Genomic DNA, 15,110 nt, shown 5'->3' on the forward strand with positions numbered 1-15,110 from the left:
TGCAAATAAAATTTGCATTTAAAAGGTCTGGGATAACCAGTAAAGTGTCAGCAGAATCAACCTGCCATTATCAATTTTAAGTTAAATACATTGTGTTTTTGATTTATGGCAACAGTTTAGATGGCCAGAGTACTTTCATATGCCAAGACAGTCTGATGCCATTCTCTAATAGGACAATTGGCCCTCGTCACCAGGATACAACTCTCACAACTCTAGTCTTTCTTGTAAAAACTCTACAATTATCAGCAGTTAAATGATACAGATTATATGTATTGAAAAAACTCAATAGCTGTGAAGCTTGATACTAGAACATAGGATTTGCTTTCTGACATATTAACACAAATAAGGAAACCCTTGCCTTTTGGTTACATTAACTTACAAGAAGTCTTGCAAATATCTCTGAAGACACAAGGTCTGCTCTGATTTCCTTTCATTTGTGGAAAAGAACACAAACAATACCAGTCTTAATCCTAGTCTACAAATATACATAGCTAGTTCTCCCACAAAATGTGTGTTTTTCAAGATCCCTCAAGTCAAGTTATTAAATCAAAACAGGCCTGTAAATATGGATACTTATAAAACTCTCAAATCTCCAAGAAATTGAAAATTGGCCAAAATTGAACAGACATGAAAAACTGAGACATATTTCCATTTTCTTGTCTTGATGTTTTATTCGTACAGCCCTGTGAATGCAATATGTAAGCTATAAACTGGGAGTGAAACTACCATAGAAAGTCTCCGTTAAAATTTTAGAACCAGTATTTTGTCTGCTGTCAGCATGATACTAGGTCATTGTTTAGTTTATTAACCTTGTTTTTAACTGTGAGATACGAGAAATGAAAAAGTGCAGCTTAAGCACCTATCGAGATCCCCCACGTAATTACTATGAAAGCGAAGAAATAAAACATGTCCTGCACTGCAAGAAATCAGAACCTTTCAGTTCTGATGATTAATGCCATCAAGTACCTTTTCATTCATTTATTGGCATTTTCAATATCTTTTTTTGTATAATGTCTGTTCAAGTCCCTTGTTTTCTATTGAATTGATTCCATTGGATTGCTTCTTCTTAGTATTCATTATAGGAATTCTTTAAATCTAGATGCAAGCCTTCCTTGATTGTTGTGTTGCAAATATCTTCTCTGGATATGAAATGTTGTCTTTTCACTCTCTTAATGATGAATTTGAATGAAAGAAGTTTCTAAGTTTAGTGCAACCAAATCTTGTCCTTGTCAATTTTTATTTTTCTTTTCTTTTTTCCTTTCTCTCTTGTTTCTCTTCCTCTTTCTTTCTCTCCTTTTCTTTCTATTTTTTCATTTGACTGTCCTGCTGTCTGTTTAAAAAGTCTTTGCCTATCCAGAAGTCATGAAGCCATTCTCCCAAATTATCTTCTGGAAATGTTATTTTTTTTTCTTTCACATTTTGAGTACAATCTGCCTGGAATTGATTTTTATGCAAAAGTCAAGTTTCTAGATTTTCTTTTTATTCATATGAACAATCATTTGCCCAAGTCCATTTATGAAAAGACCACCCTTTCTTCACTGGATTATTTTTATGATTCCATTTTCCCCTCTATTTTCTTGGAAGTTATCTGTTCTGTTACTGTTCTTTTAGTGTTTAACCAGTCATTACAACTTGAAATCTTGACTAATCAAGGATATTAAAACATTTTACCTTCATTTATTCTCTTCTCAAGTTACATATTATCATTTTTATTCTATATGTACCTTAGGCCCATGTAGACATTATATTGCTTTTGTATATAGTAGTTTCTATTTAGATGTGCCCCATCATTTTCCATTTCCTTATTCTTCATTCCTTCTTTTATCTTTGGTCTTCTATCTGGATCATTTTTTTCTACTTCCTGAAGAACATTCTTTAATATTTAGTACAATATCTTCTCTAAAGAAATCTCTGAAAGTATTCATTTGTCTGAAAATATTTTCTTTTCATTCTCAAAGAATCTATTCATTGAGTTTATAATTCTAACTTGGCTGTTTCTTTGTTCCTGTACGTTGAAAACATTCCATTGTCTTCTGGTAAGAATTATAACTATTTGGAAATCAGCTCTCAGTCTAATTGCTACTTCTTTGACAGTAATCTTGGTCTGCTTTAAAGATTATTTTCTTTAATTCTTCACAGTTGAACTACTGCTATGTGCCAAAGTGAACATTTATTTCTATCTGCTTAGTGTTCCAAGGGCCTCTCCCGCTGTTCCTTGATGTTCTTTGACAGTTTTAGGGGGTCTTCAGTCATTATCTCATCAAATATTTCCTCTGCTCTCATTCTTTCCTGCTTCTCCTTTTTAGACTCCAATGGACCATGTTAGGCATTCTCATTGTATCCCCTGTATATCTCCCTGTCTCTTTAGTATTTTCCCTCCTTTTGTCTCTCTGTGCTTCTTTCTAGATATTGACCTATCTTCTGATTTGCAATTCTTTCCTCAGCTCTGACAAATCTATCATTAAACCCATAATCCATTGAGCTCTTAATTTCTTACTGTATTTTTCATTTCTAGAATACCCGTTTCAATCTTATTTTATACTTTCTAGTTTTCTGCAATATTTTAATTTTTGTCTTTTAAATTCTTCAGCATGGAAAGTAAAATTGTGGTTATTTTAAAGTTTATTTTGATGACTTAAGGAAATCTGAAGACCCTATGGGCCTCTTCTATTTTTTGTTTCTTGATTGTTTTCATGCTGCATTGTAATGTCTGGCTATTTTTTACTAGACGTCAGACATCGTACCTGAAAAATTATTTATAAAAACAATTTTAAGCCTAGGTTCATGTCATAATTTCATCTTTTCCAAAACTTATTTCCATTTGCTTCTGCAAGGCCCCTAGGTACAAATCATGATCACCTCATTCTGACTACATAAACTGAAATATTCAAGTTTGAGCGGAAGTCCCTGTGAGGATCTATCTTCTTCAGCTTGACTGTCACTTCTAGGATGCAGCCTTGAAGTGTCCCAACCCAAAGTGAATATGGGCCCACATTTGATAGGCTGTAATGATAATTCCTGCCCCTAGCTCTACAAGGCTATCAAAAATTCCATCCAGCCTTCTGGGATATCAGCCCCTTTTAGAATCAGCAGATGCTCCAAGGGGAAAGGTAACACCAAACAGTAGGCTCACCTTCTTGGCCCAGTGATTCTTCACTCTCTGGTTAGCTGTCCTCTGCTTCTAATCAGAAGTATAATACGTACATTGAAAATACAGTTATTACCGTGTCAAAAGGTCACTAAACCATGATCTTAAGGTAGCATGAGAAACATACAGAACATTTCTGGGGAGAAAATTAAAATATTCTCTATCTTCACCTCTCCTTCCTACTACTATTCCCCAAGCCCATCAAAAATAGTAACCTTTCCTATAGTTACTAACGAATGGGCATGGTTTTACTGATACATAAGGCACACAACTGACAATGTTTGATTTGAGACAACAGGAGGCAAAGAGATATCAGTCAAGCTTTCTGCTTCTTTATAGAATGAGATACAAAAGGATTTTACTTTTAAATTTTCACACTCTCTCATATATTCTTTTTCTTTAGCTTTTAAACTCAGTGACCAACCTCTTGCCACTAGTACAACTGAAGCTGCTTAAGCTGGTAAGCTGGCATGCTCTGGTGGAGCAACTGACTGACTAACAATCTCTAGGAGCTGCAAGTAGGTTCAAGGGCCCCTGCCTCTCCTGGCAACAAGGCTGTCACTGGGATCATAAAAGTGGCTGAGTATTGATTCACTGCGGTTGTTAAACTTCTCAATGCTGATCTCCTTTGAGAGGTTAAAACTTTGTTTACCTACCAGGGATTCCCCAAAGTGCCCATCTGGTTTAAGAGAATATTTCAAATGAATTTTTGTGCAAAACCAGAAAATATACCCATTTTTGATATTTCATATAATACTATATGGGCTTCCCAGGTGGCACTAGTGGTAAAGAATCCACCTGCCAATGCAGGAGATGTAACAGATGGGGATTCTATCCCTGGGTCAGGAAGATCCCATGGAGAAGGAAACGGCAACCCACTCCAGTATTCTTGCCTGGGAAATCCCATGGACAGAGGAGCCTGGAGGGCTACTTTAAGGTCTATAGGGTCGCAAAGAGTCAGACATGACTGAAGCAACTTAGCACACACACAAGCACAATACATATATATATATATATAATTATAATAAGAAGACAGCTATTCTGAGTGGAGAATAACTTGTATGAATTAGCCAATTACTTAAAGCTCCAAACTCAACATCACCCCTCATTCTGTCACCCACTCTGAAGCTTTCTGGTTTCCCCACATGCAGAGAGTATACATATTTGGACCAGAATTTCTCAACCTCAGGACTATTAACATCTGGGGTGGAATATTACTTTGCTGTCTGTGAGAGAAGGGTGGAGACCTGATCTGTAGGTTGTAGGATATTTAGCAGCATCCCTGACTTTTACCCACTAGAAGACTAACATCATCCTCCTCCATGTGTGACGACTCAAACCGTCTCCAAACAGTGGCAGAACCACTGCTTTTGATTTCGTTTAGCTTTTATCTTGAATGCTGGGAGATTCTAAAATTTTAATCAAAGCTTGTAAGCACTGAGTTCCTCTGCACAGCATTTAGTAGGATAAGGATAAAAGGGAAGAAAATAAAGTGAGGTTGAGAATCTAAATGAGAGAAAAAGAGGGACCCACATTTACTAAGTGTCTATGATATACTAAGTGCCAGCACTAGGCTAAGAACTTTATAAAAATCACCTCATTTAATCCTGACTAAAACCCTACTCCTAAAGTAATAATAGCCATATTTTATCAAGAGCTTACAATGTGCCAGGCACTGTATAAGACTAAATATTTTATATGAACTCACTTGTTAAATGCAGCAGCAATCCCACATATTAGGTACCACTACTATCACCACTTCACAAATGAAGCTGAACTCAGAAAATGAAATAATTTGCCCAAAGTCACACATTCACAACTTAGGTCTAAATTAAAACTAAATCTCTTTACCTCAACATATCTCTTAAAAAGCAAAACATCACATTCTCTTGAGAGAGTAAAGATAAGCGCTTTAAAAATTATAAATTCTATGAAATATTTACCCTTCTGATGGTACATTTTAGTGAATAGGTGAGAATCCATGCCATCCCATCATATGCCAAGAGGTGCTTAGGATCAAGTAAAAGCCCATGAGCAAGGAATAGAACTATCTGTGTTCCATAGGGACAAAGTTGTATATTCAACACCAGTTTACACAGAATGGATATTAGACAGAAGTGCACCCTGAAAAGAGAGGGGGGAAATGTGCCTGGAAATTTGACATACGACATCCCCATAATTAGGACCTTAAACTTAGGAATATTTATTGGATATTTGCTGAAGCTGCCTATGGACCATAGATTCAGAAATGATTCTGTGATTGACAAAGTTTAGTTACTACTCACCAAAAGTGAATTGTGGCACAGCTAAGGGCATCTTTATGCAGAAATGGAGGGAAGAATATTCCCCCAAACAGCTTGCACTGAGCATCAAGAAGAAAAACCTGGAAAATGAACCTAATTCTTTCCATTGCTGAGAAAGAGGAGCAAGGTGAAGGGCAAGGTCAGATTTGATATCTGACTTTATCAAGGCCTAATTGGACACATCATGGATGTGAATGCTCCCTGGTTCAATCTACTGTGGTTACTGACTAATCCTGAGGCTCCACATGGCTCCTATTAGTGTATTTCCTGGGTCTTTTAAGCTTCCCCTCTACTCTACATCAAGCAGAAATGCCATAACAAATGTGAAAGCTCCAGGAAACACAGAAAAGGAAAACCTCTCTTGAGGGATCTGTATCTCAATGCTGCAGGAAACCATATCACATAGCAGACTGAATACTGTTTTCCTCTCCTCTACGAAACATTTCAAACAGCCCCACTTGCCAAAATCAAGCAGATATTACAAGTGCAATCTTAAAGTCTAAACTAGATTTTGTGAGATTCACTTTTTTAAAAGTGATGGTAAGGAGCAAGAAGTCTCAAACGGGAATGAAAATAACATCCCAGTTTACTCTTTCATCTCCTCTGTCCATCACTAGGGTTCAAAGAACTCAAAAGTTCAGAATATCCCTGTGGGCCAGAGTGTTCTAAGACAGTTGGGCATCTCTACATCACTTTAATGTAGGGATTATGTCTACTTCTCCAGCACAGAACACAAAGCCTGGCACACCATGTGTGTTTAATAAACATGGATACAACACTCACTGTTTTAGGACACTGAAGAAGTCCTATCTGACTTCGGAACCAAGAATATTTATGTTTCACATGAGCAATGCGTTTGTTTATATCTCATAGGCATTGTGAACTAGGATACCCTAGACACCACAGAGTTCTGAGAGCAAATTTGTGGCCCACCTCTGTGAAGTGTAGGGTCTCCCTTAGTGGCTCAGAGGGTAAAGAATCTGCCTGCAATGCAGGAGACCCACGTTCAATCCCTGGGTGAAGATCCCTTGGAGAAGGGAAAGGCTACCCACTCCAGTATTCTTGCCGGAGAATTTGATGGACAGAGGAGCCTGGTGGGCTACAGTCTATGGGGTCAAAGAGAGTCAGACATGACTGAATGACTTTCACTTTCATGTCACCTTCTGTGACATGTAGAGTTTTTACTGAGAGGCTTTTCAGCCTCATTGCTGTCCCATTTCATCCCTCCTGCCTTTGTCCTATTTCTCTCTAATGATCTGTTTCAAATTGTTTATGTTTTTCATGCCTATGCCCAGCACTCAACCTGGTACTTTAGAGATACTCAAAGAGTATTCATTAGATTTCATTCAACTTAACTCCTCTCCAAAATAAGACACTGCCTTTTTATTTTTTTTTGTCTTTTTTTTTTTTTTAATAAAAGAACAAATGGAGAACAAACCCTTTCCCTGAGGTGATCTTGAGAATTGACAGCTCCCTTCCTACTGTCATAAGGAAAAGGAGGCTGACCAGTGAGGTTATCCAGCCAAACATCCCCCTCCTACTGCCCACGCTCATCCCCATGGCTTTCATTTTTGGGTTGAAGGCCTGTCACTTTTTGCTTCACACTTGCCTAGTGAAGCATGTCTAAGCAAACACCCAACAGGTACTCTCTCAAAACTTCTGTCCATCATAAGAATAAAAATAACTCTATACGTGTGAAAGATTCTGGAAGGGAGGCTAAGAAACAAAAACTTTCAGTTCTTTTCCAAAGAACCGAAGAGAAGATGCAGTTGCTGGATCTTTGTTGGAAGGGAAAGGACAGTCAGAAGAAGGTGACAGGACCCAGGTTTCCTCAGCTGGAAGATGAAAGGTCATGCTGTGGGGCCATCTCTGTATTTTCAATACTAAATAGAATTTAAGAGATTGGGGAAAGCACAAATTTTACTAACAGAATTCAGGATTGAGAAGAATATATGAGTCTAAATCTTCCCCTGAATGGCTGCCTCAGAGTTTTGCTAGGTTTCAAAGGAAATGGCAACCCACTCCAGTATTCTTGCCTGGAAAATCCCATGGATGGAGAAACCTAGTAGGCTACAGTCCATGGGGTCGCAAAGAGTCGGACACGACTGAGCGACTTCACTTCACTTCACTTCACTTCTATAGTCATACTGTTAGTTGCTCAGTTGTCTCCAACTCTTTGCAATCCCATGGACTGTATAGCCCAACAGGCTCCTCTTTCCATCGAATTCTCCAGGCAAGAATACCGGAGTGGGTATCCCTTCCCTTCTCCAGAGGATCTTCCCGCCCCAGGGATGGAACCCAGGTCTCCTGGCATTACATGCAGCTTCTTTACCATGTGAGCCACCAGGGAAGCCCCTCTATAGTCATACGTTAGCCACAAAAGAAGGGCCTATAGCCATGTTAAAGGAAAAAATAACAAGAAAGAAAGAAATATATATATATATATATATATATATGAACAAATTTTAAGTGGTATGCAAGTGTCTTCACTTCAGTTCAGTCGCTCAGTCATGTCCTACTCTTTGCGAACGCATGGACTACAGCATGCCAGGCCTCCCTGTCCATCACCAACTCCCAGAGTTTATTCAATTCATGCCCATTGAGTCGGTGTTGCCATCCAACCATCTCATCCTCTGTCGTCCCCTTCTCCTCCCACCTTCAATCTTTCCCAGCATCAGAGTCTTTTCAAATGAGTCAGTTCTTCACATCAGGTGGCCAAAGTATTGGAGCTTCAGCTTCAACATCAGTCCTTCCAATGAATATTCAGGATTGATTTCCTTTAGGATGGACTGGTTGGACCTCCTTGCAGTTCAAAGGCCTCTCAAGAGTCTTCTCCAACACCACAGTTCAAAAGCATCAATTCTTCGGTGCTTAGCTTTCTTTATAGTCCAATTCTCACATCCGTACATGGCTACTGGAAAAACTGTAGCTTTGACCAGACAGACTTATGTTGGCAAAGAAACGTCTCTGCTTTTTAATATGCTGTCTAGGTTGGTCATAACTTTTCTTCCAAGGAGCAAGCATCTTTTAATTTCATGGCTGCAGTCATTGATACATCTGCAGTGATTTTCGAGCCCCAAAAAATAAAGTCTGTCACTGTTTCCATTGTTTCCCCATCTATTTGCCATGAAGTGATGGGACCAGAGGCCATGATCTTAGTTTTCTGAATGTTGAAGTTTTAAGCCAACTTTTTCACTCTCTTCTTCCACTTTCATCAAGAGGCTCTTCAGTTCTTCTTCACTTTCTGCCATAAGGGTGGTGTCATCTGCATATCGGAGGCTATTGATATTTCTCCCAGCAATCTTGATTCCAGCTTGTGCTCCATCCAGTCCAGTATTTCTCATGATATACTCTTCATATAAGTTAAATAAGCAGGGTGACAATATACAGCCTTGACGTACTCCTTTTCCTATTTGCTACCAGTCTGCTGTTCTATGTCCAGTTCTAACTGTTGCTTCCTGACCTGCATACAGGTTTCTCAAGAGTCAGGTCAGATGGTCTGGTATTCCCATCTCTTGAAGAATTTTCCAGTTTGCTGTGATCCACACAGTCAAAGGCTTTGGCATAGTCAATAAAGCAGAAATAGATGTTTTTCTGGAATGCTCTTGCTTTTTCGATGATACAAAAATGTTGGCAATTTTATCTCTGGTTCCTCTGCCTTTTCTAAATCTAGCTTGAACATCTGGAAAGTTCACAGTTCATGTACTGTTGAAGCCTGGCTTGGAGAATTTTGAGCATTACTTTGCTAAACATGTGAGATGAGTGCAACTGTGTGGTAGTTTGAACATTCTTTGGCATTGCCTTTCTTTGGGATTGGAATGAAAACTGACCTTTTCCAGTCCTGTGGCCACTTCTGAGTCTTCCAAATTTGCTGGCATATTGAGTGCAGCACTTTAACAGCATCATCTTTTAGGATTTGAAATAGCTCGACTGGAATTCCATCATCTCCACTAGCTTTGTTCATAGTGATGCTTCCTAAGGCCCACTTGACTTCACATTCCAGGATGTCTGGTTCTAGGTGAGTGATCACACCATCATGATTATCTGGGTCATGAAGATCTTTTTTGTATAGTTCTTCTGTGTATTCTGCAAGTGTCTTATGTATATAAAATTATTATTCCTATGTTCCTTTGTGTTATATATCATGCACCCTAAAATAAAATTTTTCCTAGACCACACTTCCCATCAAAAAAGAATGATTAAAGAACTCCAGGATTTTTACCTTTTCAATCTACATTACATTTTTCCAACTAAGCATAGATCACTTACTCAAATTTTCATTTCTTGAAATGCATTCTACATACTCTAAACTAATCACATAAAGGATGAAATCATAAGATCACTAAATCCTTACCCCAAATTCATACCAGTCTTAGAAACAAACACATGGCTATACTGTGAAGCAGAAATCTAGAATCCTAATGTAAGGTTTAGCATAATGTCAGATCTCTTTGAACACAAAAACAAGCAACACGTGACAAGAGTTATCAAACAAGTCTGTTCCTGTGAAATCCATATAACTAGTCATTTTACCATCCTTAAAGTTTTTGTACTTTAGTGTGGGGCATGTGGTTAAAGACTTTATCGATCATACAGACAAATGGGACATTTCAATAAAAAATTTATTAGTAAAAACTTATTGAGGCTTTATGCATATTCATAATTTAACCCTCACACACTCCTGCCAGGAAGGCTCCTGGCATAAATATATACAATAATTAATTCTATATAACATTAATTAATAGCTTAATATATATATTATATATATAATATAACCACATTATACAGATAAAGAAGTTGATTCTGAGGCATCAACAAGCCAAGTAACTTGCTTGTGGAAACACAGTAACACAGTAACTAGATCTCCTGATGACATGTCAGGGGCTTGTTATACTACCTCATACATTCACAAGCACAAAAGAAGGTCTCACCAATAATAAAAACAAATGAATGATTGACATATGGTAGAATTATCAGGGATAATATTAGTCTAGTGGGAGGCAGTTTATGAGTGTTGAAAGGTGGAGGGTGGCATGGTTAGAAAAAGCTAAAAGCACAAGAGCAGAGGAATCTTTTCTCCACTAATAACATGGAGCTGCATTTCTAAGTGCCACTGGCCATAAGGACCCACATCCAGCCATATGGGACATGCCTCATCTGGCTAGTCCAAACATGCATTTGAGATCTTGATGGCTTCAAACTTTAATAAAGCAACTTCTGTATTACAGCCTTGCTAAATGGTCTCAAAAGTAATTTATATCTCATTGTATCTGGAAGACTCTTATGTAGTGACAAAATTATTGTCATTGGCTGATAAACATTTATCCAAAAAAAAATTTAAGTCAATTCACATGAGCATGAGAAATGAAAAAACTCTATTTTAAATGGAATGCCATTTTTATTGAGATCATTTCAATAACTTAGTATTGTTAGCCACTAAAACTACTACTATAAACTCTCTTGGCACCAAAATATAAAGAAGCCTGATGCATTTATATTCTAAAGTGGCTCATTTTTAATTCAACCACAAATGTCTTTAAATTTTTTTAATGCTTTCTGAATCAAAGCATTAAAAATAAATTATAGACATGATCTGGGCAGCTCTGAAGGAGGAAAAATATAAAGGTATCCCCTTATTACTTTAAACCCTTTTGATTCAGAAAGCATCCAACTGGTAGAAAATTGTTTCACGGCAGTCATAGGCCAATTTTCATACTAAGTTATAACTCACTGAGAAATTCTGCTTTCTTGGGGACACTTTCAGACCCCTTAATGTTGTGCTAGTACCAGGTCTCTGCAGTACTCACATTTATGAATGTACTCACATTTATTCTTAGCTGATTAAATCTGAAAGTATCAACCAGCCCTTGTATGAGAGCATTAAGCCTTGTTTACGATAAATATCAGTATGCGCATCCTCCTTTCTTAACTAATTGCAGAATCTTCCTGATGTCTAAAGAGAAATAATCCAATCATTATTGCACAGTAAAAAAGAAATTTGAGGTGCCAGAATACCCACTTAATCAGGGGAAAGAGTCATTCAAACATACTCCATTAGCAAAACTCATTCCATTTCTTTTCTATTTCCTTTCTGTGAGATATACAAGTCTAAATTGGTGTCTGGAATTCCAGAATCCTGCCCCAAAACTTCCATCAGCGTCCCTCAAAGTTCACCAACAGCTCACTTCATCTGTGTCTCTTTATGCAGTCCTATGAGTTGTGTACAGTACTGTACAATCCTAGGAGTGCCAGTGACACTGTAAAAGTCATGGTTGTCAATATTTAAATCACATCTTATAAACTGGTAATATCAGTAAGATATATGGGTTTTTTTCATGAAGTCATTGTAGTATGACAATTTTTCAACAGAGAATAACTGTTTTAATGATGTGGCATAATTTTCTAATTAACATTAAAATATCAGTTTATCAGCAATCTTGTCACTAACCATCTTAATTCAGATAAATCAATTAAATTAACCATTTTATAATGTGTATAACAAGGAATAGGAATTTTTTTCCTATTGGGAGGCAATAAAAACCCTTTCCTACCATAAAGAGGGTAAAGACTTAACCAAGGCCCATGTATCTCCCAGAGAAGCGCCTTAAATCACTTTTTTCCTAACTTTTTTAAAAAATAGATTCATCATTATATCAGTTTTTTTCACTGCTCATCTACAGACCAAGGAAGAGGGTCACAGAGATTTCATCTCCTTAGAGACTGCTTTTTTTTTTAAATTGGAGTATAGTTAATTTACAATATTGTATTACTTTCTGTTGTATGGTAAAGTGAATGAGTTATACATATATCTACTCTTTTTTAAGGTCCTTTTCCCATATACATCCTTATAGAGTATTGAGTAGAGTTCCCTGTGCTATATAGTAGGTCCTTATAAGTTATCTGTTTTCTATATAGTAGTGTATATATTTCAGTCCCAACCTCCCAATTTATTTCCCTCCTTCTTCCTCCCTGGTAATCATAAGATGGTTTCCTACATCTGTAACTCTACTTCTGTTTTATAAATCAGTTCATTTATACCATTTTTTAGATTCCACATATAAGCAATATCATACAATATTTTTCCTTCTCTGTCTGACTTATTTCACTCAGTATGCTTTTTAATTTAGGAAAATATATGCAAAAACATATCTATAAATAGTAAGAAAAACTACAAAGTTCCTTATTCCTTCTGTACCCAAAGAAGGAGAGAGAGGAGAAGGAGAAAGAACAGGAAGAGGGAATAGAGGGGAACAATATCATCGGGAGGGGACAGGGCGGAAAAAGCAAAGAGAGATACAAAGAAAGAAATCAAAGGATATAATTACATAGGAAAGAAAAGAGAGGCATATAGAAGAGAGACAGCAAGAGTGATAACAGGTGAAAAGATCAAAGAAAAGATATTTTAAATTCTCAGATGAGTGCTAGTTTAAGAGTAAATTGAATTAATTCTGCTTTATTTTTCCTTGCTTTATGGAAAAAGTTACTTTGTCAGTGCTAACTAGGCATGAACCATTTATCACAGCTCTTCAACTATTCAATATCCCTACACTTTCCAAGATTCATTTTTAGCAGCTCATCAGGGGTATAGCTGTCTTCTCGGCCAAGGTAATTTGATTGAAAATAATCAAGCCAAGCCAAAAAAGACAAGAGTAAACTACCTTCCCTGAGAGAACTGGCAGCTTTTGATATTACATGGACAGTTGTGGACAGATACGATGAAAGGTTGACACTCTGTTCTGTGGAAAAGTATGTTCAATGGAGAATAACACCATGCTTAGCTGTGGCAAAATGAATGCACTTGAGTTATTTGATTTTAATCAATATTTAAACCATATGAATGAGCTATCAAAGTACATCTTGGTCAAATACCTAAAAGCATTGTTTTAATCAGTGTGTGAGTTCTTAATTAGAGTTTCTGGAGGCACTAGTTTGAATATATATTTTTTTTAAATCATGGTTATTTCACATATCATTAAGTTGGCCTCTACACTCCTCCTTGTACCAGATACATACACACACACACACACACAGTATTTTTTGGTGACAGTTTATCTCATTTTCCACAGTGCTCCTATATACCTAAGTGTGGAAAAAATTTTGAAGAATCCATGTCCCTGGTGAATGTTGTCATGGAAAACTTCAGGAAGTACCAACACTTCTCCTGTTACTCTGACCCAGAAGGAAATCAGAAGAGTGTCATCCTAACCAAACTCTACAGTTCCAACGTGCTGTTCCATTCACTCTTTTGGCCAACATGTATGATGGCTGGGGGCGTGGCAATTGTTGCCATGGTGAAACTCACACAGTATCTTTCCCTGCTCTGTGAAAGGATCCAACGGATCAACAGATAAAATCAAAGTGGATGAGATCATTTTCTTTAAAGCTCAAATACTGTTTTCTTTCATTCTTCACCAAAGAACCTTAAGTTTGTAATGTGTAGTCTGTTATGAGTTCCTTAATATATTCTTATACATAGAGCAATAATGCAAAAGCTGTTCTATATGCAAACATGATGTCTTTATTATTCAGGAAAAGAAATAACTGTTTTTTGTTGGTTGGGTTTTTTCTTAATCTTGGTTCAATGCTGGAACTAGTACTTCCTTCTCTCCTTCCGCCAAAATCGGGCTCAGTTATTTATTTGCCAAGCTTTATGGAGGAATATAGGCAATGTCAACGTGACAAGGTCTGTGCTCAGAGCTGTCAGATCTCTTGATATTTCTGCAATATTTTTTGTCATTCATTGTTTACTAAAGCTGCAGCCAAAAATATTTTTTCTTTCCTTACTCTAAACTGAGCCCTGTAGCAAGTGAAGGGACCAGATTTCCTAACTAAAGGATGTTGTGCGTTTTCCTTGTATTTCTACCATATCACTGTAAAGAAGAGGGGAATCCCAACAGCTATTTTTTCTTTTATTACTTTATACTCATAACTTTAGATTTTTTAACTGATTTCCAAAAAATAAGCTGTTTTCATTAACCAATTCTATAATCTCTTCCTGTGATTTAATAGAAAATGAACAGAGCCTTTTTCCATGTAAGACCCTGCTACTGTGTGAGAAGCTAACATTTACCAGGAGTTTCATTACCTGTGAACTGACAATGTTGAATACAATCCAGAAAAGTCTATGTTACTAAGATATTTGTGTGAAAATCTTTATTCCATTTCAATTGAACTGTTAAAATTAAGATCTTACTTGCTGGTCAAGACTGGTGGACTGATTTCAATGGATAAATCTATCATGGTAAATTAACATGTTGGAATATTGCTTTTGAGAATTCATGTTTAAATTAATGAGTATGTAGTCTCTCTTTCTGACAAGTATACCCCATTGGGATTTTAAAATTATAGCACAGAATATTTGTCTCATCTACATGCTTTACTTTTCTATTTACAATTCTCTTTTTTGTTGTTAGGTTTTATACACAATTTTTTCCCTAACACACACTTGGACTGAATAACAGATTTAAAGGAAGCTTTTGTTCACACTGCCATTCATATTGTGTTTAGAATGGGGAGGGTGAAGGAAAATGAGGAACTGGTTTTAGACAAAAACATTCCATCTTTTATTTAACATCAACATCAGAAGAAGAACAAATACCTATCTTTCTCATCTATATTTAAGTACCTTTTTATATATAAGTACCTTTTATAATCAAGGT

At 36.8% G+C, this 15,110-nt stretch overlaps 1 protein-coding gene across 2 annotated transcripts in view; it reads left to right on the forward strand.

Moving 5' to 3' along the window:
* KCNMB2 (potassium calcium-activated channel subfamily M regulatory beta subunit 2) overlaps nt 1-14,582 on the forward strand; it is a 283,118-nt gene extending 268,536 nt beyond the window's left edge. For both annotated transcript variants that reach the window (XM_081570989.1, XM_081570990.1), the window contains one exon: nt 13,518-14,582. In XM_081570989.1, coding sequence (XP_081427115.1) covers nt 13,518-13,802 — 285 coding nt within the window. In that variant the 3' untranslated portion in view covers nt 13,803-14,582. The remainder of the gene's footprint in view (nt 1-13,517) is intronic.
* The last annotated feature ends 528 nt before the right edge of the window (nt 14,583-15,110 follow it).

The sequence above is a fragment of the Giraffa tippelskirchi genome, chromosome 2 (assembly GCF_054371585.1).
Source record: "Giraffa tippelskirchi isolate mGirTip1 chromosome 2, T2T-mGirTip1v1.2.pri, whole genome shotgun sequence".
Classification (NCBI taxonomy): Eukaryota; Metazoa; Chordata; class Mammalia; order Artiodactyla; family Giraffidae; genus Giraffa; species Giraffa tippelskirchi.